The 23,909-nt window shown below is 57.4% G+C and overlaps 2 protein-coding genes across 3 annotated transcripts; both read right to left on the reverse strand.

The window, feature by feature from the left end:
• Nucleotides 1-397: 397 nt before the first annotated feature.
• Nucleotides 398-3,241, reverse strand: LRRC3 (leucine rich repeat containing 3). The gene is made up of 2 exons (XM_027724974.2): nt 3,173-3,241; nt 398-1,812 (listed from the first exon to the last, which is right to left on the reverse strand). The coding sequence occupies exon 2, from the start codon at nt 1,808-1,810 to the stop codon at nt 944-946; it is 867 nt and encodes a 288-aa protein (XP_027580775.1). The 5' UTR covers nt 1,811-1,812; nt 3,173-3,241; the 3' UTR covers nt 398-943.
• An 857-nt stretch (nt 3,242-4,098) lies between these two features.
• On the reverse strand, nt 4,099-22,221 carry TRPM2 (transient receptor potential cation channel subfamily M member 2). 2 transcript variants are annotated; one of them, XM_027724997.2, is made up of 33 exons: nt 21,868-22,221; nt 20,204-20,470; nt 19,790-19,875; nt 19,181-19,349; nt 18,518-18,698; nt 17,943-18,109; nt 17,308-17,488; nt 16,603-16,664; nt 16,222-16,422; nt 15,765-15,867; nt 15,437-15,558; nt 14,328-14,678; nt 13,793-13,930; nt 13,039-13,168; nt 12,643-12,788; nt 12,398-12,510; nt 12,052-12,265; nt 11,383-11,501; nt 10,945-11,077; nt 10,636-10,807; nt 10,234-10,417; nt 9,870-10,048; nt 9,608-9,740; nt 9,402-9,489; nt 8,756-8,843; nt 8,258-8,409; nt 7,679-7,755; nt 7,488-7,589; nt 7,139-7,225; nt 6,848-6,953; nt 6,212-6,313; nt 5,630-5,746; nt 4,099-5,407 (listed from the first exon to the last, which is right to left on the reverse strand). In XM_027724997.2, the coding sequence occupies exons 2-33, from the start codon at nt 20,396-20,398 to the stop codon at nt 5,282-5,284; spliced, it is 4,524 nt and encodes a 1,507-aa protein (XP_027580798.2). In that variant the 5' UTR covers nt 20,399-20,470; nt 21,868-22,221; the 3' UTR covers nt 4,099-5,281. The 2 variants fall into 2 exon arrangements, with proteins under 2 accessions (XP_027580798.2, XP_027580797.2); XM_027724996.2 differs by having other exon boundaries at nt 12,052-12,268; nt 21,868-22,220.
• Nucleotides 22,222-23,909: the final 1,688 nt, after the last annotated feature.

The following is a 23,909-nucleotide window of genomic DNA, read 5'->3' on the forward strand; positions in this document are numbered from 1 at the left end:
GAGGCTCTGCATCCCTTCCTCCTCCCCCTGTTCATTGCAGCTGCACCTGGTTCTGCCAGGAAGGACCATTTCTCGCTTGTGAGATGAGGGAAAATTTGATTTGCTTCCATCACGCCAAGCCACCAGCGGCAACTCAAATTCAGCTCTGAGAAAGGGAAAGATGAGGCAAGATGTACCAGATGCATTTGGGCAGCTGGTCCCTGCTTGAGCCAGGCTGGGCTGAGGGTGGAAGGGACGGCACCTAATGGAAGTCATGCTGGTACATTGAATTTAGGCTGCTTTGGGAGAGATTGAAATAGGACAAGATTAATAGGACAAGATCAAACCCCCCGAGCACCACCCTCTGCCCCAGACACCCAGCTCTCAGCGTAGCACAAACCCTGAGGCTTTTCCTGTGTGCGGGGCTTTATTGAGGAGCCAAAGGTTTGGGAGATTTCCCCCCCCCCAGGTTGCTGGAGGCAGGCAGAGGTTGCTGAGATGCCACACGGAGCGTTGGGGATGATGTCCTGCTTTCCACAGGGCTTGGAGCCAGGATGGGGTGACCCTACTGCAGTGAACCTCGGCACCCCAGTGACCTCCTGGCCCCACAAACCCCCACCCCCATCTCTTCCCACCAGGTGCTTGACCTGTGCAGACTACGAGCGTGTGGCTGGGGCTGCATTCCCTGCGAGCCCAGCTCTGGCAGGGAAAAAGGGTCTGGCTGGGTGTATTCACCCCCAGGAACATGGTCTCTGTGGACAGGTCTGCGTGAGGTGTCCCCAGCATCCCTCCCCCATGTCCTTTGCTCACACTCAGTCCAGTGTTGCTGGGGAGGGGCGGTCGGTGGCACTTGTGTGCAGGATTGGAGCAAGCACTGGGGGAATCCCACCAAGAAGCTTTGAAGCCCACAAGTTGGCCGCTGGCTCCCTGCAAAGAAGCTGTGAGCTGACTCCCCAACCCCGCACTACAGGGCAGTGCTGGTGGTCTCTGCGTGGTCCTGGGTGCTCGGCAGTGACTTCAGGTAATCCACGTGCTTGCAGGCGTCCTCCTGGTTGTGCCGGACGTAGCAGATCACGTAGACGATGACCATGGCAAACCAGCCGAACATGGTGATGAACATGGCCACGTCTGTGGTCCTCTGGCGCACGCTGCAGAAGTTGACGCCGGCATCCAGGACCTGGAGCAGCGGCTTGCCCACATATTCCTCCCGTGGGGCCGTGTGGCAGGTGATGTCCTGGACGGAGTCAGGGTCCAGTCGTGCCTCCCACAGCACCTCCTGCAAGGCGCACTCGCAGTGCCAGGGGTTGTTGGCCAGCCGGAGCTTGGCATTGAGTGCCAGCAAGGCCTCCTTGGGAATGCTGCGGATGCGGTTGCTGGAGAGGTCAAGGGTCCGCAGCCCTGCTGCCACCCCTTTGAAAGCCGCCCTGTCGATCTTCTCAATGGCGTTCCTGGAGAGATCGAGTTCCTCCAGGTGGGAGAGGTGCCTGAAGGCATTGCTGGGGATCCTGGTGATGCTGTTGGCATCCAGCTTGAGGAACACCGCGTCTCTGGGGATGTCCTTGGGGATCTCCTCCAGGTGCCGGGAGCTGCAGAGGACGGCCTTTGCCCCTGCCCGCTCCGTGCACTGGCAGCTGGGGGGGCAGGAGCTGCCCCAGGGGACGCAGAGCAGAAGGCAGAAGAAAGCCTGGGCCACGCTGGCGGCCGGTGTGGCGGTGGTGAAGGTCATCTTGCAGCCGGGCAGCTCAGCGTGGCTGCCGGCAACTCCCCGGGGGCGGCAGCAGCTCCTGGGCAGCAGGGCGGCCCCTCGGCGCTCCTGCAAAGCCTCTCCCATCGCTGGAGGGAAGCGGTGGGTGGAGGGGATATGACACGGCATTATTTCCTGGAACATTGTGTATGGCTCATGTGTGATGTGCCCTGGCAAAGGGGTGGGAGGCTGGGCTCAGGAGCTTGGAAAACAAGGGTGGAGTGACACTGGCTACCATCTTGTCCAGAACAGCTTAATTTGGCCTAAGTTTAATTATACACAGAGATGCAGAGAATGAAACCCCTGCCCCCATCTCTGCAGAGACCACCCAGGTAGACAAAGGGTGCTGCAGGAAGGAGGTGTGGAGGCAGGTCCAGCCTGGGAGCCTCTGCCCCATCCTGCTGCCAGTTTCCAGGGGCAATGTGATGCAGAAGCAGCAGTAAATTCCTATCTTACCAACACTGAGTGTTTAAAAAAATGATGAGTCAGACTGCACGGATCATCAGACTGACTTAATCACCACCGGGGTTTTAAATAACGAAATGTGGAGCTCTTTTGCTTTCCCTCCCCTTCTGGTCCATGAGCTGGTAAAAGTCACATTTCCAAGGGTTTCGCCAAAGAAGGGTTTGGAGATGAGTTTGCTTTTTAAAGTAAACAAAGAGTAAGGTTTGATAGCCTAACTCTGGGGGCTGGAGGTGAAGAGAGGAGCCGCTATCACAGTAAAGGGGGTGATGTGGAAACCCCAAGGGACACCCCAGTGCTGTCAGGGGCAAGGCAAGAGGTGAAGCAGGTGGGACACCTTTCCTCTGCCTTTGGTGCTGCTCACACCTCTCCTGCTGCCTTGGCCAGCCTGGAGGGAAGAAATCTCCATGGAAGGAAGGGTGAGAGACCAAGGGAACCTTTCACCTGGGAATTAAATGGCCCATGGTGATGTCATTAGGGGCACTGAGTTGTTGTCCCCCCTGGTAGCAGCATCCTTCTGCTAAGGGCATTCCCCTGGGAACAGCAGCATCCCTCAGGTGTGAGCATCCTCAGGGTACCACAGTGGGATGCTCACACTCGAGGAATGCTCATACCCAAGGGATGCTCATACCGGGTGGGTGCTGCCCGTGGTTTAGCCCGTGGCCCTGCCAAGGGCTGGGGCACTGTGGGCTCTGCCAGAGGAGATGAAGTTCTGCTTCCCGGGAATTCCTCTTGGCCCTACGAAAGGTACCGGGCTCCGCCAGCTCCGTCTCTCCGGGGGAATGAGGGCGAGTTATGCGATGCCGGTTCTCACCGCCTGGAAGGGCTCAGAGGGGCTCTGAGGAGTAGCAGCCTCCCGGACCCCAGGGGTGCGCGGGGGCGATGCCCCGACCCGCTCTCCTGCCCCGCCCCGAGCCGGGACCCCGGCGGGCGGCACGACCGCCCTCCGCCACCCCCCGCCGCCCCGAAGCCCCGGGGGTCCCTTACCGGCTCCTCCGGGGCGGCTCCGGATGCGGGTTCAGTGCCAGTGCGGGTGCGGTGCCAGTGCGGGTGCGGTGCGGGTGCGGGTGCGGTGCCGGTGCGGGTGCGGGTGCGGTGCGGGTGCGGGTGCGGTGCCGGTGCCGCTGCGGTGCGCGGCGGCTCGGCCGCGATCGTGCTCGGCCCCACCTGTTGCTGCGGCCGCTCCCAAGGAGCCCCGGGCCGGGCGGTCCCGCCGCGGCGGCACCGGGCGGTGCGGGGGCGGTGCGGGAGCGGGGGGCGGTGCGGGGAGACGAGGGGAGTGGGACCTGGGGGCCAGGGCGGTGGAGCAGCCAGGCAGCACCCCCGCGGGGCTGCAGGAGAGTGGCCGCGTGGAGCACCCCTGTACGGAAAATTAAGTGCTGCTAATGAGGTTTCAGCAATTTTCCGGAGGCTGCCGTCCAGACTGCGGGTCTGGAAGCTTGATCAGCTGCTGTAAGGGGCGATCGCCCCTTCCCTCCCTGGCCATGCCTCCAGGCTGGACCTCCCTGCACCCGTGTGGGCTGTCAGCAGATGGTCTCCTGACCTCTCAGCAATGGGAGACCAGGAGCAGATATCAAACAGTCCGTGAGAAATGGGAGAAGGTGCTGTGCCAACACCTCGGAGCACATCTCCCATATAGACTCCAAAGAGGTCCAATCATCTCAAACACCCATGTCTAGTAGAAGGTGTTCCTGCCCATGGCAGGGGGTTGGAAAGAGATGGTCTTTAAGGTCCCTCCCAACCCAAAGCACTCTGTGATTCAGCCATCACTGGGGGTGAGTCAACAAGCAAAGTGAGTTTGTGCAACAAGACTGGGGTGAGAACATTCAAACTGGGCTCATCCTGGAAGTGTGCTCCAAGCATGGCCTTCAGGAATGGCCCCTGTTTAAACAGCATAAGAGACCACCAGCCTGTAGTTATTTAATACATGGTTTATTGAGCTGGGTTGAATACATTGCCAGAATGAGCCCCCTCTCCTTGCCAAGCCCCAGTGCGTCACTGGTGAAACTGCCTTTGTGCTGTGGTGGCCACCAGTGTGGGATGAATAGCCCAGGCTGGTCAGTGTCTGATCCATCAGGAGAGGGTGGGGGAACTGAAATCCCACCCTGAGCAGTCCCAAGCATAACCTGCTACTGTGGGGCTCTTCTGGGTGACCAAAAAATGTCTTCACTGTGCCTAGTTCTCCCCGTGGCGGGCAACAGAAAATGTGAGTGAAAGACCCCTTAAAAGCAGGGATATCTGGGATTGACACACTCCTGTCCCCTCTCCTGTCCCTTCCTGCTCAAGGGACCATAGAGCATGGATCACCTGGTCCCAGCAAGCTGCCCCTTTCCATCCACGTGCACCAGGGGATGGGGACAGGCAGGTGACATTTAGCTGGTGCCTTGGCTCAGACAGAGGGAGGGAGTTCAGCGACAAGCTGGAGCTCAGCATACACACACAGGATTACATATCAGTGTGGGGCATGGCGGGTGGGCCAGTGCAGAGCTATGAAACCATAGATATATAAGCAAGAGCTGCTCACACGTTTGGAAGTGCTGGGTCACAGCTCAGGACCATGTTGTTGGGTCTGAGACAACCAAAGATATGGAGACAGCTGCCACAGGGGTGACTCCAAGCCTTCTCCAGAGCAATCCTTTGGGATCTGTGGCACGGGGGCTGCCAGGGCTCAGAGCAGGAGCAGGGAACAGAGATGGATATCCTTGTGGAGTAGCTGGGGCTGGTGAGCCCTCAGTGCCCACCCCGAAGCCAAGAGCAGGTTGGAGCTGAGGGAGGGATCACCTTGCAGGAACAGTTCTGTGGCTCTGTGTGGCCCAAGCTCTGGGCTAGTGCTGTGGGCTAGTGTGGAAGCACCAAGACACAAGCTGGGGCTGAGCTTGGTCGCTCAGGTGACTGGGATGCACTGTCTAAGCAGCCCCTGCCCCCAAGAAGGGGACACTTTTCCTCCCAGAGACCTGCAATGTACATTCACAGAAGCACCCAAAGTACCTCATCTCCAGCAGCTTCCATGGTCTCACAAGTGAACTGGGGTGGAGCTGCAGGTCCCAGCCAGAACCTGCTCTGGGGCAGCAGGAGCCCTGGCCTGTGCTTGAGGCCTCAGTAGTAAGCACCGAGGAGGGTTGAGACCTTGTGTAGGAGCTCCTTGTGGTTGGCATGCAGGGGGATCCTCTTATCCAGCACCTGCCAGCGGATGCACAGCTCCGGGTCGCAACCCTGAAGGAACTGGAAGGGGACAGACATCATAGATGTGCTGCTGGTGAGGGGCCATGCCAGCCACACTCAACAGCACTTCTAGTCCCCAACCTCCTGCCCTTTCTTTTTGGGGCACACATTGGGGTGGCACCCCATGTTCATCCCCATGTTATTCCCCCACTCTGTGCAGCTGGAGAATCCCACTCCTGCTGAGAGGTGGGTCAGGGAGCCACAGGGGTGACAGCCCCGTACCGAATTCAGCCGCTTCATCTCCACGTCGTTCTGGTTGTCGAAGTGGACACTGACAGCGACCGTCTCGACCCAGGCATTGTCCGTGTTGCGGGGGTCATCGAGGTACCCCTTGTGTACCTGTGCTCGGTGACAGAGTTGCCACATCAGCAGAGCCCCCCTCACATCTCTGAGGGCACCAGAGGCCCTGGAGGTGGTGGGGTATTGCCCTGCAGCTCCTCTGCCCCACTGGAGACCAGCACCCCATTTCCACTGCAACTGGAGCCATGGAGAGCGACTGCAGCAGGCACAGACACTGGAGTGGGCAGCCACCCCCCCGCTCTCTGGGCTGCTCCAGACCCCCACACATGCATTACTGCATGTCTCCACCTCCTCCAGCCATTCCTCCCTGGTGGGAGCAGTGGCCACCAGTGGCCCCTGTACCCTGGGGTGCCCATGTGGCCCTGTGACACCATGAATGGACACATGTCTCTGTACTGCGATGTCCCCATGTGCCTCTACTGCCTGGGGTGATGCCTGCATGCCCCCATCCCAGTGGGGCACTCACGTCACCCAATACCACTGGGATACCCGTGTGCCCCCCACCTCAGTGCCTTGTTTCAGCAAGTTCTGGAACTGGGGCCAGAACTCTCGGCGGAGGATCCACTTGAGCTTCAGTGGCAGTGTCTCCCCCGGCTCCAGTGACCCCTGTGCCAAAGGAGATGTCAGCCATATGGCCTGCCATCAGCACAGCCCAGCCTCCCTCCCTGCCACCAGCTTGGCCATCAGGCAGTTGCCAGCCACCACTGCAGATGATGCCACAAGCTCTCGTGGTGCCTCCTTTCCTCCCTCTCCCGCCTGAAGTCCTCGGCTCTGCCCAGGCAGATGTCTGAATGTGCCTGGTGCAATGTCTGTGAAAGGATGCTTTGCCAATGGCTTAACATGCTCACAATGAAGGACATGTGAGAACTGAAGCTGTGGAGGAGGAGGAGGAGGGAGAGGCAGGAGACAGGGGCTCAGGTGTGTGGGTGTTTGTAACGGGACCATTGCTCACCCAGCAGCCCTGGCATGCAGATGCTCTGCAGGAGGGTCAGAGGTACCTCCCCAGCCAAGGCCACAACATGTACCTGTCATTCCCCCTTTTCTGTGGGACATCCATCCATCCATCCATCCATCCATCCATCCACTGCTCCCATCTCCCATCTCCATCTTCTGCACCAGCTGTTTTCCCCCAGGTCTTACCCCAGGCAGAGCCCAGACATCTGACAGTGGGTACTGGGCTACCAGCACTTCCAGCATCTTCTTCAGACTCTTCCTTATAATGGACCCATCCAAATTCCTCCTCCAGCTGTGAGAGAGGCCCCTGTCATGCTGCAGCTGCACTTGGCTCCCCTCCTCCCAGCAGTGGTCGTATTGGCAGAACTGGGTTTGGCCAGGTCCCAGTCTCTCCAAGGTGCTTCCATGCCCCCTTTTCCATCTCATATGCCCAGCCCCATGCTGGAGCAGGACACCTTCATGTCCCCACACACTCACCGGGTCACGACAGGGTGCAGGGCATGGTTGGGCCCAAAGCAGTGCAGCCTCCCACGGCCTCGCAGCCCCGTCCTGCCCATGGGGTTCCTGTCAGAGTGAGAGTGAGGGGGTTGGGATGGCGCCACAATCCCTCTGTGCACCCCTATAGCACTTCCCTACCACTGCACCCCACCTCTTTTGGGGTGCTGTAGTGGTTTTTTGGGGATGAGCCCTGAGCATGATGCATGCCATTATCCCTGCCGCACCGTTAGCCATAGGAAAGCGGGATGGGCTCAGGTGCTCCTGGACTCTGTCTCCTGGTGCTTGCCTCCCAGCCCAGCTCCCAGCTCCCTGTGGTGGCTGCACTCACAGTGGCAGCCCGTCCTGCACGGCGTAGAGCCCGTGGAAGCTCTGCCGGTCGATCAGCCCATCCATGGTGTTGTAGTTGATCTTCAGGAGAGACTCCAAGGAGCTGGGGGTGGGAGGCAGCCCGGTAGGGAGGGCTGGCTGTGCCACCCAGGAAAGGGGTAGAGGAGTGGGGAGCTGTGGGGGAACACTCACAGGCTGAAGGGGTCCTGCACAGCCATGTCTTTGTGGTCAGCCGAGTAGGCAGGGGGGTCATAGAGCGGGAAGTCCACCTGCGGAGCACGTGGCTGTGTCAGGACTCCCTTGCATCTCTGCTCTGGTGGCAGGCAGGGACTGGGATGTCCAGGGACACCTTATGCCCCAGTGTATTGCTCTGCACAGCTTCTAGCATCACTGCCCAAGTGATGCTCCTGGCTCTGCTGGGGGCTGAGCTCAGGGTCTCGGCTGATGGGATCATGCCCCCATGGAAGTCAGTGCTGGATCCTGTCCCTGACCCTGAGCCAGCCCTGCTTCAGGAAGTGCAGAGGCAGGTGATTGTACCCTCTGTCTCCAGCCAAGCATCCCCAGGCATCCCTACCACTGCAGATCCCAGCAGCAACTATGCCCTTGTCTCTGGGAGAACCTCAGTGCAGCCGCTCCAGGAAGACACTTGTCTCAGGGCTTGGAAGAACAGCAGCTCCCAATGTTGATGGGTCTATTCCTCCTCCCACCACTGCCAGGGTCTGCCCCATGCCCCCTCTTCCCAGCCCCACTGCCTGGGGTCACAGATCTTACCTCCCAGGGCACCTTCTCATCTGGCACAGGGAAGCGGAGGGTGTGAGAGCCTGGGTACAGGAGGTTTCGGGCAAGCACATGGTACGGGGGCTGTCTCTCCTCAGCTTTCCCCTCCAGGTCAGCCTCCTTGAAGTCCAAGGCTCTAGAGGAGCCTGTGAGACAGACACAGACAGCAGGGTCCCACAAAGCAGGACACTGAGTCCAGTACTGCGGACCAGGGCTCTGCCGAGGGGGCTGGCTGGGTCTCTCCACGGGGATGCTGACATCCCCTGGGGACCTGGACCCTGGCTTCCCTTCCAACAGGTCCTGGAGGAAACCTCAGGGAGGGCGGAAATGGCCACAGGAAGGGCTGGATGGCCTCATGGAGCCACCAAAGCTCCCAAGACCAAAGGAATCTCTGCCTTGATGTTGAACAGAGAGGTGCAAGGGGCTGCTCAGCCCTGGTCTGGGGCCCTGGGCTTCCCTGGTGCTGCTGGGGTTGACTTGTGCTCTGCTTACCCACGGCTGGCAGGTCCTCCCCTGAGCTGAAGCCATTGCCCCGCAGTGCCTGCATCATCCACCTCAGGGCCTGGGCACTCTGGTGCACCTGTGGGGGACAGCAGAGGGTCACCCCCGGGTCCCCCTACCCCTGAGTAGCACAGGATCCAGCCCTGGCAGGTGGCACTGCTGCCCTTGGCACTGGCTGCCAGTCCCCATGGGCAGCAGCGATCCTGGCTGTGTCCTGATGTTTGCCTTGGAAAACCATCTCCAGGGAAAAATTTTTACAAAGCACGTGGAAATGGAAGTGGAAACAGGAGGTGCCAGGGCTGGGTCGGCTCCCTGGCCACCCCACTGTCAGGGGTGGGGATGGCTTCACAGAGTCCCCACCTCCAAGAGGTCTGGAGGGTCCTCTTAGGCCAAGGAGAAGAGCTGGGTCAGCTCTAACTCTCTGGTGACCAGTGGAGGCAGTGGCTCATCCCACCACTTCCCACTTTGGAGTCAAACAGAGCATTCCTCAAAAACCTTTTCCACTTGGATGCTAATGGCAATGAAACTCAAACTGTCTGAAGGGGTATTGATTCAGGCAGATTTTGTGCTCTGTTCAGTTGACTCAGCCCCTGGAAAATATTACCTTTCTTGGGTAGTTGCTCTGTTTTTGCCTCACCTGGTCTTCCAGAGAGCCCAGTCTCTGCTCCACCACCCCCGTCCTCTTCACCCGGTCCAAGTCCAGCAGCTCTGCCAGTACATCAACCCTGGAGGGACAGTGCAGATTGCAACCCCCTCAGCAGCCACTCCTGCACTGATCCCAACTGTTCCCTGCTCAGGGCGCCGAAGGATGGAAGGAACTCTCTGTCTCAGGAGTGACAGTACCTCTGTGCAATGTCCCGGATCATCTGCTCTGTGTTCTGTTTCTCCTGGCACTGCTGGTGCTGCAGGTAGTTCTCCTTCAAGAACATCTCCCATGAGAGGAGGGCAGCTTCCTCGTTCTTCTCCAGCTTCTCCTCTGCCAGAAGAAGGGGATGGCAGTGCTGTCAGATCTCTGGGCATCTCAAAGCCCAGGACCACAGCCCAGGTGCCCAGCCTCATGCCCTGAGGAGGGGGCAAAGGGCAGGAGAGGGAGGCTGGTCCTCACTGAGTTTGTGGTGCGTGGCCGGCCGGCGGAGCAAGCCACGCCGGACCAGGAGCTGCAGGTGGTTGAGCAGGATGAGGGGTGGGGGCGCGGGCGGGCGGCCGTGGTACTCCTCAATCAGGTCGTGCCGCTGGAACTTCCAGATCTGGTCCGTGTGCTCCTGGACCTGCTGGAAGGTGTAGCTGGGGCAGAGCCCAGGTGTCAGCCGTGCCAGGGGGGTGAGGGGGCACATCATGTCTGAGTGGTGTCCCAGCTCCTACCCATCTCCCCGATCAGCCCTGACCCACAACTGCTACTTCCATCACATCTACAACCCCCCAAGCGGGATCCCGCTACTTCCACCAGATCTCTAACCCCTCAGACTCACTTGAACATGGCAATAAGGAGATTGAGGAGGAGGATGTTGGTGAAGAGCAGGTACAGGCACAGCAAGATGACCGTCAGCCACTCTGGGAAGATGGGCTTCTTGTTGTCCGCGTTTGTCTCTGGGCACTTGGGCTTGTAGGGGTCGGTCCCGTTGGGGCTGCACTGGTCGATGTTGAAGTTGACCCCTGTGGGAGGGCACAACATGACTCTGTGGCAACCAAACCTCAGGGTGTCTCAGAGAGCACCAGGCAGGGATTTGACCTCCATCTGCCACATCCCAGGTGCTCTGCTCACTGCCACCTGTTGGGAATTCCATGGGCCAACACGGCATTATTTTGGTACATTGGCCTTGTCACAGCCACCCTGCTCGTGCCATGTGCTGTCACAGGCTGGAGTCCCTTACCATCAATGTAGGAAGGAATCTGCCCAAAGATGGTCAGGTAAGAGTGGTAAACTACGCCACGGAAAAGCCACTCCACACGCTCCTCGTTGTGGATCAGGATAGCCTGCTTGGCCACCCCAAAGGACACCACCCACACTGCCAGCAGGAAGAGGAAGAAGAAGACATCCTTCATCTGCAAAGACAGAGGGGAAGGATAACTGTGTCCTGGAGCAAACTCCTCTCCAGGAGGGGATAACAGGGGTGGCACATCCGGCTGCTCTAGCAGGATGGTCCAGCATCACCCTGGCAGGATTGAAGGGGAGCTCTCACCATGCGCTTCACAATTATGATCTTGGGCCCCAGCGTTTTACTGACTGTGAAAATGTGCATCAGGCGCAGGCAGAAAATGATAAAAGCCAAGGACAGTATGATTCGCCCGGGATATAATGTTGATGGGATCAGCCTGGGCACAGAAGAGAAGGAAGGAAACACCTCAGTGCCACCAATGAATCATATAGAATTATTTAGGTTGGAATTACTGTGAGCGTGGTGAGGCCCTGGCACAGGTTGCCCAGAGAAGCTGTGGCTGCCCCATCCCTGGAAATGTTCAAGGCCAGGTCGGACAGGGCTTGGAGCAACCTGGGCTAGTGGAAGGTGTCCCTGCTGTGGCAGGGGGTTGGAACAAGATGAGCTCTAAGGCCTCTTCCAACTCAAACCACTCTGTGATTCCATGATTTTATGAAAATACTATCAAGCTCTGCAGCTTACCTGCAAGTCAGCCCTGCGATAAAGACTAGGATGGCGCAGATATCCAACTTATTCCAGAAGTCCTTGATGTACAGGGAAGCCATTTTCACAAGCCCGAGCCCATCTGGATCATACAGCAGCTGTTGGGAAGAGAAGAGGAGTTGGGTGTAAGATACTCATGTGCCTCACAGAGGGGAGGGATCACAGAGATCAGCTGGCCATCACTGGACACTCTCACTGACCCAAAGGTAACCTAAGCCTATGGCCTTTTCTATACAGGCATGGAAGGAGCATGGGGACACCTGGGACATGGGGGTCTTCAGGCTGGGGGAGAAAGGCACTGAGGCATTGAAGCAAAAACTGAAGAAACCTCGAATATCAAGCAAAGCGTGGAGATGCTGCGGGGAATTCACCCAAGGAAGGAGGTGAGTCCTCCATCTCCTGACATTCCCAAAACCCCCATGTTCTTCTGCATGTGCACATGGCTAGGTCAGGTGCAGCCAAGGAGATTCTCCAGCCTCAGAGATGGGGGGATCTGGTGGTTCCATGTGCTGGGGGGAACCTCTCCGAGTGGATGGTGACGTGAGAAGCAGCATGGGAACGTGAGCTGCTCAGGACGTCCCAGGAGCCCCCAGAGGGGTGTCTCTCCTCCTCTGCCACCTCCCAGCCCTGGCTCTGCCTGCCCCGCACCTGGCGGGTCTCCTCGCACACCAGGGAGAAGAGCCAGAAGTAGATGAGGTATTCCCGCCAGGATGGCGTCGGCTGGAAGTCAACCATCAGGACGTACGCGAAGAGCAGGAGGAAGGTGAAGTAAGAGAGGATGTTCATGAGGAAGATGACGACGGGCGCTGTGAAGAAGGCTCGGAGGCGTGTCAGGCAGCCCATGGGCTGCAGCCTCTTCTCCCTGCTGGGAGCAGGGCGGGTGTGGGCTCAGCTGCCCAGCGAGATTCCACGGCAGCTTCCTCCAGCCAGCCACAGGGTGAGGCTGGAGGAAATCCCTGTCTCCGTGCATGCGTGCCCCAGCTGCCAGAAGTACCTGAAGGTGATGAGGTTGGTGTAGAGCAGGGGGAAGAACAGCATGCATGTGATCACCCGCCAAAGCCCGTTGTCCACACACAGCTTCCCCCACCAGACCTTGGTGAGAAAGGCCTGTGAGGAGGGAGGAAGAGGAGTGCTGGTTACAGGGGATGAAGGGCAGAGCCCCACTGCTGCCTGCAGAGAACCCTGGATCTTGGGGACACTTGGACATGTCCCCTCCCAGCACAGCTGCTGGGAACCCACCTGGACGCCCCCGTGGGACACAAAATTCATGTTCTTGGCCTCCAATGCCAGCTGCAGACAGGTTGTCTTCCCCCAGGCTTCAGAGACACGGGTGAGAAGCTTCTGGGCTCTCTCTTCATCCTTACGGTAGCAGTCTGTGAACACGCCTGCAGGGGCAGGTACCAGGGAGATGAGGCTGAGTTCCGGGACAAGGCACCCACAGAGTCACCCTTTGCAGCAGGATCAGGACACTGCACCTCACAGTGGTACTCCCTGCGCTCCCACCACCACCTGGCACAGCCCTTGGAGCATCATGACCTCGAATCTGATGACGGGACCCCCATTTGGCTCCCCCCATCACCCCCAGATATCTCCTGGGCAAAGCTTGCCAGCCCTATGGGGTGCCCTCCTGCTCACCAATCGCCTTGTGCTCGAACTGCTCAGCCAGGGCCAGCATGTCATCGGTGGTGTCTGTGTCCTCCTCCTCCTTGGCCAGCTCCTTCAGGATCTTGCTGCAGGCGAGTGCAGCTGCCATGCAGTCCTGGCTCTGAGACAGAAGAGGACAAGGAGAGCGTGGACACTCTGTCTGTCAAGTTCCATCAGTCCTGCCGAGCCCTCCCCAACTCCCACGGGAGGGAAGGCTGGTGTCCCAAGCAGACTGGCACTCAGGATGGACAGCTTGCCGTGACAAAAGCTCAGCTGAGCTCCTCTCTGGGTAACCCACTGCCACAGGGAATACAGGGACAACCCTGCCCTCCTCATGGGACGCATTAGGTGATGGGATGGAGTGACTCCTCAGCATGCTCACCATGCCACCAGCCACACTGCCTCTTGTCTTGGGGTGCTGTTTATGGGTGGAAGCCTTCTCCAACCCAGCTGCCGTGCCCCTGTGTGCTCAGCCCTCTCTCAGCCTGTGCAAGGACTAGCCCACTTCTGGCTCAGAGCATCCCCTCTTCCCATTTTGGCCAGGAAGGGAGGGATCTGGCCTCATGGTGTAGCTGGGGATGGACACCAAGTCCCCTCAGGCTGTCTTCCCTTTGGCTGAGGTCAGGCTTGGGACAGCTTGCCTGCTATCCCAAATCCCAGCAGGTGCCACTGTTGCCCTTGGGGCTGGAAGGTTTGGCCTCACCTGAGCCCCTCAGCCATGACCACCAGCTCTAGGCTGTGATACCTGGGCCCAGATGATTTCTGCCAGCTCCTTGCGGTTCTGGACCACAGCCCAGATGAGCAGGTCTCGGACAGGGTCCATGGTGAAGGTGACTCGGCCGGCAGAGCGCTTGTAGAGGGACCGGAGACTCGACCCCTGAACCTGCAAGGTGTGTGATGGTCAGACCTGTTTCCTCAGCACAGAGCCACCCAAACCCTGGGTACTGTGTCCACCACCCATGGAAGGGACTTTGCCCAGATAGAGGGGTGGCCAAGACTGGACTTATCTTGGAAATGCCGGGATCAGGTGGAGCTGTGTACCCACCCCACTGGGTCCTGCCCACCAGTCATGCAGCCACACGGTGCTGCAGGTGTAGGAGGGTGAGAGTTGCACCTGGAATGCAGGGCGGATGACTCGGGCAGGGCTTTAAGGGTTTTTCAGTAGGATTATTGAGCAGACAAAGAGGACAGAGACCCAGCTGCAACCTCCAGGACGGCTCCCTGAGCTGGTGTCCCCTCCCCACTGCAACCCTGCCATCAGGTAACCTGGAGATGCGTACGTTCAGCTTGATGTGCGGGACGGGGATGGAGAGCCGGGGCCGCTCCGTGTGCTTGGGCTTGGGGTACAGAGGCTGTGTGGAGCAGCCCAGCAGCTCCCGCAGCACCTGGGAGACGTGGTGCAGCTGGAGCCTTGGCATTTTGGAGCCGGCCGTGTGCTCTCTCTCCTCCAGCAGCACCTTCTGCAGCTTGCTGTGGAACAGGCAGGATGGTGCCAGGTTGTCATACAGGTAAACCAGGGTGTCCCAGGTGACAAAGTCCTTGAGACGCACTCCCTGCTCCAGGAACAACTTCACAAACTCTGGCTTGTTGGAAATCAGGGCAGCTGCCATCACGGGGTGGAGATCTGTGGGCTGGCAGGCCAGAGGCAGAGGTGAGAGGCTCCACGGTCTCAGAGCAGAACCCCACCAGGCTCCTCACTCAGGGAAGATTTTATCCCTGAGTGCACAAGGAGTTTCTGGATGTGAAAGAGCATCTGAGAAGTACTAGGACTTGTGGGACATCTCCAGAGACACACTGGTGGATTAGTACACTCGCTTCTCTGGCAGTGGAGCCCTCTGCTCGCTTGGCTGCCAGGTGGAGGGATGGATAGAGCAGAGAACAGCTTTCCCAAGTTCATGATTATCACACAATCAACAGAATTACTTGGTTTGGAAGAGACCTTAAAGCCTATCTTGTTCCAACCCCCTGCCATGGGCAGGGACACCTTCCACTGTCCCAGGTTGCTCCAAGCCCCATCCAACCTGGCCTTGAATATTTCCAGGGATGGGGCATATACCCCCAGATATTTCATTTTTGGACTCCTAGTTCCCTCCAGCTCTTCCCAGTCCCACCAAAGGTACATGACCTGGGGGAACCCAAACTGGTGACCAAAACTGGAAAATCCCTTCCAAGTCCCACAGATCCATCAGAAAGGATGGACAAACCTGCTCAGCTTTGACCTCTGCTTGGGAGCACTTTTGAAGAACAGGAGATATTAAGAGCCCTTGGCAATGCAGTAGGAGCTCTAAAACTCTCCCTAAGCACAGCTGAGGTGAGAAGTGTCCTCCATATCTACAGTCCTGACAAGCTGTTAAGCCTGACCAGACAAGCATCACAGATACTGCCTTACTTTCCAGTCATGGTCATCTGTGAAGATCTCACTCCGGGCAATGTCCACCCTGTTCCAGGCCACAGCTAACTTCAGCTGGTGATCCCAGTTCTCACGACCAAAGTGGTCCTGGTTTCGGGATGCTGCATGCAAAGTGCATATGTTAGAACAGAGGATCAACCCTGGAGGTGTGGCCCTTTGTTATAAACATCTCTTCCCAATCAGCTCAGCATCACAAGGTTTGGGGACCACTTTGGTGATCCTGTAAGTCAGGCAGCTGCAGGAGGTGACTTCACCCCCCAACCTGTTCACCTTGCCCCATCCTCCTAAGCAGCCCCTCACCCCTCACCTTTGAAGAGGGCCTGGAGGATGGCCACATCCACATCCTGCTGGCCATATTTGCCCTCTCTGAAGATGGTCAGGAGCTGCCGGCTCCGCACTATGTCTTGGATCTACAGGAAGAGCCGTGGGTAAAATATCATCAGCAGCATCTCCTCCCTGCTGCTTCCCACAGCTCCCTGCCCTGTGCAGGGCAATTCCTCACTCCACTCGGGTTGCCTGCAGAACCCCTGCGCTGTGTCCCGCAGCCTGGCTGTGGTTGATCCCAAACACTCCTCTCTGCCCAAAGGGAGCAGACAGCAGAGGAGCAGAGCTCGAGGCCACGGGGGGCTCACCAGGACAATGATGAGGACGGCTGGGGGCAGATGAGCTTTAATTTCCTGTTGGGAGCCTTTCTGCTCATGGACTAGGGCCCCTGAGGACCCCTTTGGTCTCCACAAGCTCAGAGGAGCCTGCAAGGGGCTCACCTTCTTGGTCCACTCCACCAGCTTGCCCTCAGTGAAGAGCTCATAGGTGTCGTGGAAGAGCACACTCAGCTTCTGCTGGATCAAGGCGATGGTTATCTTGGACACGGGCAGGTTGGCCACCTGTGCGATGACATCGGCCACACGACCAGACCCTTCCACGATCACACAGGGCGTCCCATTGGTGATGGCATTGTAGATGGTCTGTAACAGGGTGGGGAGGCTGGTCCTAATCCCACCCAGACACCAGCAGACCCTTTCTGCTGCTCCCAACACTCATGTCAGTGTGGCACCGCGCTCGCTCCGACACCGAGACCAGCACCCCGGGAAGGAGCTGCCCCCACCACCTGCCCCATCCTCAGCTCGGCAGAGGCAGTTCCTTACATCGAGAGTCCCGGGGCCTCCTTCCAGAACCACACACACGATGGGGATCTTGATGGCAACACCTGCAGGGAAGCAAAACCCAGGGTCACCTCCCCATAGGGCAGATCCCCCTCATGTGGTCCCCTCTGAGTGGTGGGTTGGGAAAGGCAAAGTGGGAGCATTGTCCCTGACATGTCAGGCTTCAGGAGAGGCAGGGAAAAATCATAGCAGGTGCTTGTCTGGCATGTCAGATCAGACACGTGGTGTCTGATTTTTGGGCGTGTCCTGTACAGGGCCAGGAGTTGGACTCAAGGATCCTTATGGGTCCCTTCCAACTCGGGATATTCTTTGATTCCATGATTCATGCTTGCTGTTGTATGTGTGTGCATGTGTTAGAACAGAAAATCATCTGCACAGCAAGAAGATGCCACCTGGAAAGCTCCTTGGAAGCCTGGCCCTTTGGGAGAAATGACTCTCCCTGATCAGCTCAGCAACACAAGGTTTGGGGACATCTTTGGTGACCCCGTAAGTCAATCATCTGGTAGAGAAAGGGTCTTTGATCTATGTCACTGAGGAAGCAGGTTCTACATTTATCATGGCAATCCTCTCAGGTTGCTTGCCCAGATCCTCCAGGGATGCCACAGACACTCCCTGGAGCCCAGGATGGACACCCTCACCAGGGAATGGCCCATCCCTGCCTCAGGCCGGGCTGTGTGTCACTGTTACCTCCTTTCACCTTGGTCTGCTCCGAAATGAACTTCTCCAGCTTGGTCCTCAGGGGGATTTCCACCCCGTACCTCCCATGGGTCCCATCATCCACCAGGATGAAGTGGGAGTGGTTGCTGTCCAGGCACGACAGGCTGCCTTGGTTCTCCTCATCCAGCACGTACTCAGCAGGAAAGCCACCCTGTAAGGTGCAGGAGGAGACACTCTGGGAGAAGCCTGGCACAGGAGCACCTGATAGCCAAAGTAACCAGCATGTGGGGCCAGCATGTGGAGACAGTCTGGCCAAACAGCCGTCCCTTGCCCCCCTCCCCAGCGCTCACATCAGCCTCGCCCCACATACCCTCACACCCACAAGCAAATATCAGCCCATGACCCTGGAAGTATTCAAGGCCAGGCTGGATGGGGCTTGGAGCACCTTGGAACTGGATGATCTCTAAGGGGCTTTCAAGCCCAAACCATTCCGTGACTATGATTCTATGACCTGGTGCACTCCTTCTGGTGCAGCTGGGTTGTACTGGGACTGGCAGCCACAGTGACATCTAGAAGCAGCTGTTCCCACCACAGCTGTTGGCAGGACTTCCCCGGCAGCCGAGGTGTAGGCAAAGCAATCCCCCCTTTGGCTCTGCCCGGCTCACCATGGGGCAGACGAGGCTCTCCCGGTTGTACACGGTCCCCCAAGTGGCAATGCCAATGGTGACAATCTCGCCCTCCTTGTGGCTGCAGCTCAGGATGAAGTCTCTCACTGCCTCTCCCACCTGTTTCATCACACCAGCATGGGACCCCCCTGTAATGATCCAGGCTCCTGGGGGTCACAGAAGAGCATGGAAAGGGAGAAGTTCTGCTCACAGCAATCTCCAAGCATCCCCCTTATTCCTGCAGGTCCTCAGGGATGCTCCATCCCTGCCCTGGCAGCACAGGAGATGCCTTCTTCAGCACCTCTCTCAGTCCAGCTCCCTCTGAGCTTGCCTGCAGTGACTGAGCAGGAACAACATCCTTGGTGGAGGTGGTCCAGGCAGGGACCTACAGGTCTCCTGGACCAGCTCAGCATCTCTGGAACAGCCCAACTCAGGGAACCTGGCGTGGCCAGGTGACATGTCTCTCACCTACTACCATCACAGGGAGACCCTCTGCATCCAGATAACCCTTAAAGGTCCCTTCCAACCCAAACTATTCTATGATTCCATGATTTTATGATTCTGTGATCTCTTACCTGTTGTCTGGGCCACCTTGACTAGTCCTTGCCGGAAGATGTTCTTCAGCCTTGGCTTCATGATGAAGTTTTTGGCTCCCCCAGTGACTGAGATGAGTAGGTTGGGTGCATCGAGGCCCCAGTGCTGTGTCATGAGGTGGTAGATGACCCGTGGAGGGGTGTCCGAGGAGACACGCACATACTGCAAAAAAAAGGGAGCATATACATATTTTGGGTATAAACAATGGGGTCAGGGTAACAGGCCACCTCCACCACAATCCCCCCCTTCCCACCAAAGAGCATGAGGCTTCCCAACACCATTTCCCAGCACAGTCATGTTGCTGCTGCTCCAGGTCTTTGTCCATGACCCTGTTCCCATTAGCTTCCCTGTGAACAAACATTCCCAAGACAAACCTAAGGACAAGGACAGGGAACAGCCACTCCTTTAATCACAGGTCTCACAGTGAGAAGAGCAGCCTTGTGGTTTCAGAAATGGACTAAGGCTGAGGGGGAAGAGGGTTCCTGTCCCATCCCCCTCCTCTGCTTGGGTCAGTGTTGCCCTTGGGGCAATCTCACCCTTTTCTAATATCCTCTCACTCAGGAGGGAAATACTCCCACGCCATCCACCATGGCAAGGCCCAAACACTGGCTCCCCCTGCACCACAGGTGGGACAAACCAGTCACCTTCCCTGTCTTCTGCCCCAGGCCCGTGAAGCGGATATCACCGAAGGCATCCGTTGGCATTTCCTGGATGTGCCTGCTGGGGTCCCATTCCTTCCCCAGGAAAATGGGAGGCTTGGCACCATCGTCCAGGTGCTGTTCCCTGAGGTAACCACACTCACACACGATCCTCCTGAAACACACACCAACTTTGTCGAGAACAGCTGAAACTCGAAAGGCCCAAGCCCAGCCCTCCTGTTCTCCTGAGGAACACCACGGGTACCCACACCTCCCACCCAGCCCCTCCTCCAGCTCAGAACTCGTGCAGAAACAAAGGTGTTGCTTGGGGGGAAACTTAGGAAAAAAAGAATAGATATTTCCACCTGTAGAGATTTAGCACACAAATATTTAGGATTGAAGTGACTGCCTGCAAAAGCATTGGGAAGGGTTAGGGTGTCTGGGACACAGAATCTCAGCCATGTGGTGACACACAGCAGGGTGAAGAACCAGTTAAAAAGGGATTTGTGAATCCCTGTGATAGAAAGGTGGGATTTTCTGGTGCTGTAGCTTTGTCTCCAACACCTGCTTCTGCTCTCCTGGCAGGGGAGGGGAAGGAGGGACTGTCTGACTTACCCAGAATCTGATGTCTGGGAGCTTTCCACAAAGTAGGTGCACTCCTTCTTCCGGATGTTTTCAGGAATCCAGGAGATGAGATTTTCCTGAGGGAGCAGGAAAAGCAGCAAGGGGTCAGGGTTCCTGGAAAGGGCCAGAAGTTGTGCCAGGGGCCAGACACCCAGGTGGTAGGAGCACATCTGGGTGCTTCCTTGGATATGAAGGATGAAAGCTCCATTGCTGTCTGCAAGGACAAAGCCACGTGTACCCCCAGGAGAGGGGATATGAGTGCTGAGCACGTACCTCAGATATTTGGGGGGTTTCTGTCTGTCCCTAAAACTAATCTGATCCGTTATTAATGCTCCTGTTAATGAGCACTCATTAAGCCCATGTGTGTGCCCAACCGCCCCGTCTTCTGTTACCTCCTGAACTTGCCTTTTCATTGCTGCCAGTGGGGAAATGTGCCTTCCGCCTGCTCTTCGAGACGCTGCTACTGCTCTGCTGCAGGTTAGGGACCACCTCAAAGTCACTCATCTTCCTGGGGTGTGTGGCAGGGTCATCTCCTCTCTCAGGGCACACCTTGTTCAGCTCAGAGGGGAGCACCTTGGCGCACCGGCCACGCACGGACATGGCTCCTGTGTCTTGTGCTTCTCAGCCTCCTCTCTCCTGTTCCTAGGCTGGGAGGTCCTGAACATCCCCATCCTGAGCGCAGCAGAAGAGAATCAGAGAATCATGCAGTGGTTTGGGTTGGAAGGGGCATTAAAGCTCATCTTGTTCCACCCTCACCTGCCATGGGCAGGGACACCTTCCGCTAGACCAGGTTGCTCCAACTGCCGTCCAAAGGGGCCTTCAAAGTAGGATACCCATGAACTGAAAGCACCAAGGAGCTCTATCCATCATTCCCTGGGTGGAGACTGTTCCCTGGGTGGAGACTGTTCCCTGGAAAACCTGCCATCCCCTCACCACGATCCTGACACAGGGGCCACATGGGTGGTGAACCAGCCTTGGTGTGCACCATGCTGCCCTGGGGTGTCCACAAATTGCCCCCACCACCTTCAGCCCGCCAGCCTGCAGCTCTCCTTGCCTGCTCTCTGCTGCAGGCAGCTGGGATATTTCTGGCAGCAGGGAGAGTAGGAACTAGGTCTCTTGTGTGAGCAGCCCGAGTGTGGCCCTGCATGGAAAATCTGTATAGACACACACTGGCTGCAGAGACCAGGTGCTCCTCTGTGAAGGGTCCAGTGTCCCCTGCAAAGGTGCCCCAAGAGCCCTGAGGTGCACGCTGGCTCCCTGCATGGTGGGGGCTGCAAAACTCCTGAGCCCCCACTGAACACTCATAGCCCCCTTTGCTGAGATGGGAGAGCTGCTGGAGCAAAGGGGGTGGTGTCCCCCGAAGGGGCATGGTGTCCTCTCAGGGGAGCTGGGATTAGGTAACAGAGGAAGCATCAAGCTCAGGTGATGCTCTGGCCAAGCTGTGGGGTTTAAGGAGGATTTTGGCCGCCTTTCTACAAGCCAAACTCTGAATCACACCCAAGGGTGGGGGAGTCCTTGTGGGAACAAGGAGTGGTGAAGAAAAATCATGAAGCAGCAAGGGAAAGCCCTTTTATCAGCCTCCCCCTTGGGATCTACACAGCCCCACTGACCTTGGGAGGCAAATTTTGGCAGACTGGCTTTCTGCATCAGCACAACCTGCAGCAGATCTGATTTCTTGAGAAAGAGTTGTCAAAATAAGGTCAAATGCACCCTTAATTCTTGCCTGTGGCCCTCCAAGGCAGGCAGGGTGATGGGGGCTTGGGGCATGGACAGAGGCAGCTCATAAGCCCATGCAGGAAGGGCTCCCACCCTGAGTCCTCCATGGGCACCTCGGGAGAGACAACTGGGCTTCACACCTGGAATACACGTCCTTAGGAGCTCAGGGACAAGGACAGAGTCTCTCCCGCAGCACACGCTGCCTGCCGCCCCAGCTTGGGGGATCAGGTCACCCCTCGGCCGCACAGGGTGGTCTCAGCACCCATCGGGACGGGGTGCAAAGCCGAACAACTGCCTGTGAACCTGCCCATCGCCCTCCCCTCCGCCGGCACCACCGGAGCGGCTGCCCGTACCTTCCCTGCAGCATCCTCCGGCCGCATCACCGGCTCCTCCGCTCCGCTCCTGCCACAGGGATTCAGCCTCTCGTCCCTCTCCTCCGGCGAGTCATTTTGTCACTGGAGACACAGGCGACGAGCGGAGAATAGGGCAGAGCTGCCTGCAGAGAGGAGGAGGTGGCAGGCGGCTGGCAGCTTCCCAGCAAATCAGGCTGCGGAAGCGATCCCTGCCGAGGAGCTGCAGCGCCTAGGCAAGCCCCGAGTTTGCTGGAGAGGCTGAGTCACGCTCCCCACTACCCGCAGTCCCGCTGCCGTCAGCTCCACGCGGGACGAGACGCTCCATCCCGAGCCTCCCTCTGGTCCCAGGGGCTGCTGGGACCCCAGCACATGGATGCTGCCGGAAAGGAGCGGCGCTGATGGAGGCTCGGGTGCGTTGCAGGCTTGGCAAGTGTGACGAAAAATCCCTTTCCTAACTGTCAAACAGCCTTTATATTACAAAAGTGTATTAACTTTATGTATGCATGTGCATATATATATATATATACACACTATATATATTAACGATCCACTGCAATGTAATGAGGCAGTGAATTTTACTGGAGACTTTGGTATTGTTTGTGCTGAAGTAAAACAAATGAAAGGACAGCCCAGCCCTGGAGAGAAGAATTTTGCTTCTGCAAAGCTCAACACAGTCCCCAAGGGATGAAGAAAATCCCTGGGACACCCAGGGTGCCACAGCATCCCACCCCTCCAACAGGGCTCTGAGACCCTCCCAGCATCGTCCGGTGTCACAGGTCAGTCGCTGCAGCCAGGGGGACTCAGGGACACCTGGATTGATAGATAAGCAGCAGAACGCTGCAGAAACAAAGCAGCTTTGCCACGTTTTACTGTGATTGGAGATTTGGTAGTGTGGGTGTTAGTGCTCAGTCAAGTCGTGTTGTACTTGAGTGCTTGATGGGTGTGAGAACCCCATGTAAAACCACATTGGGGTGCCCTGATTTGGCTGGGACATCTCGGGCCCAAGAAGAAATATTTACCCTTGTAATTCCATGCTTTGCATCCCAGCCTGATGCCTTGGTCAGCACAGGCCAGGCATGAACTTTTATTGAGGAACCTCATGTGACACCACAGGTGACAAAAGCCTTTTGGCTGGTGCTTCCTATCTCCCCATTCCAGATGCTCTCCTCCTCCCATTACTCTCTGTGCCCTAAATGAATCCAGTCTTCAATGGATTTACAGCCACTTAACTTGCATTTGCCACAAGATTCACTTAACAAAGCCAGCATCCATCTTCCTTGGGAATTGTGCTAAGCAGCAAAGCCGGGTCAGGCCAGCAGCCAAGGCAGTGGATGCTGCAGCAGTGATTTGGTTCTGTGGCTCAGTGGCAGGGACACAACTGGGAGCCTGGGAGACTGCGGCTCAGAGCGAGCTGAGGGTCCTACAGCACCCAGCCATCCCCATGGCTCTTGCTGGAGAAGATGGTTGTGTCCAGAGAAGGGCAATGGAGCTGAGGAACGGTCTGGAGCACACGCCTGATGAGAAGCGTCTGAGGGAGCTGAGGGGGCTCAGCCTGAAGAAAAGGAGGCTCAGAGGGGACCTTCTCATTCTCCACAACTCCCTAACAAGAGCGTGGAGCCAGGTGGGGGTTGGGCTCTTCTCCCAGGGAACAAGGGACAGGATGAGAGGAAACAGCCTCAAGTTGTGCCAGAGAAGGTTTAAGCTGGATATTAGGGAAAATTTCTTCACTGAAAGGCTTGTCAAGCATTGTAACAGGCTGCCCAGGGCAGTGGTGGAATCACCATCCTTGGATGTATTCAAAAAAACGTGTGGATGTGGCACTTGAGCATATGGTTTAGTGGTGAACATGGTAGTGGTGCTGGGTTGATGATCTTAGAGAGCTTTTCCAACCTTAAAGATTCCATGACTCTGTGATTTTATGATGGTAAAACATCATGGGGCAGTGCTGGGAGACAGCTGGGAAGAGAGATGCTGCTGGATCTAAAATGGAGATCCACATCCTTCAGGTGTGGGGTGAAGCCCTGTGCCCCTTCAGGCTGCAA

This window comes from Pipra filicauda, unplaced genomic scaffold, assembly GCF_003945595.2.
Source record: "Pipra filicauda isolate LSUMZ 115617 unplaced genomic scaffold, ASM394559v2 scaffold90_size2875636_pilon, whole genome shotgun sequence".
NCBI lineage: Eukaryota > Metazoa > Chordata > Aves > Passeriformes > Pipridae > Pipra > Pipra filicauda.

What these genes read in the sequence shown, in the direction of transcription:
- TRPM2 (XM_027724996.2), bottom strand. Translation starts at nt 20,398, where the DNA reads ATGTCCGTGCGTGGCCGGTGCGCCAAGGTGCTCCCCTCTGAGCTGAAC. An exon ending in TCCCAGACATCAGATTCTGG is followed by an intron (nt 19,350 to 19,789) that starts GTAAGTCAGACA and finishes TGTGTGTTTCAG; the next exon opens with GAGGATCGTGTGTGAGTGTG. An exon ending in ATCCGGGACATTGCACAGAG is followed by an intron (nt 9,490 to 9,607) that starts GTACTGTCACTC and finishes CTGTCCCTCCAG; the next exon opens with GGTTGATGTACTGGCAGAGC.
- LRRC3 (XM_027724974.2), bottom strand. Translation starts at nt 1,810, where the DNA reads ATGGGAGAGGCTTTGCAGGAGCGCCGAGGGGCCGCCCTGCTGCCCAGG.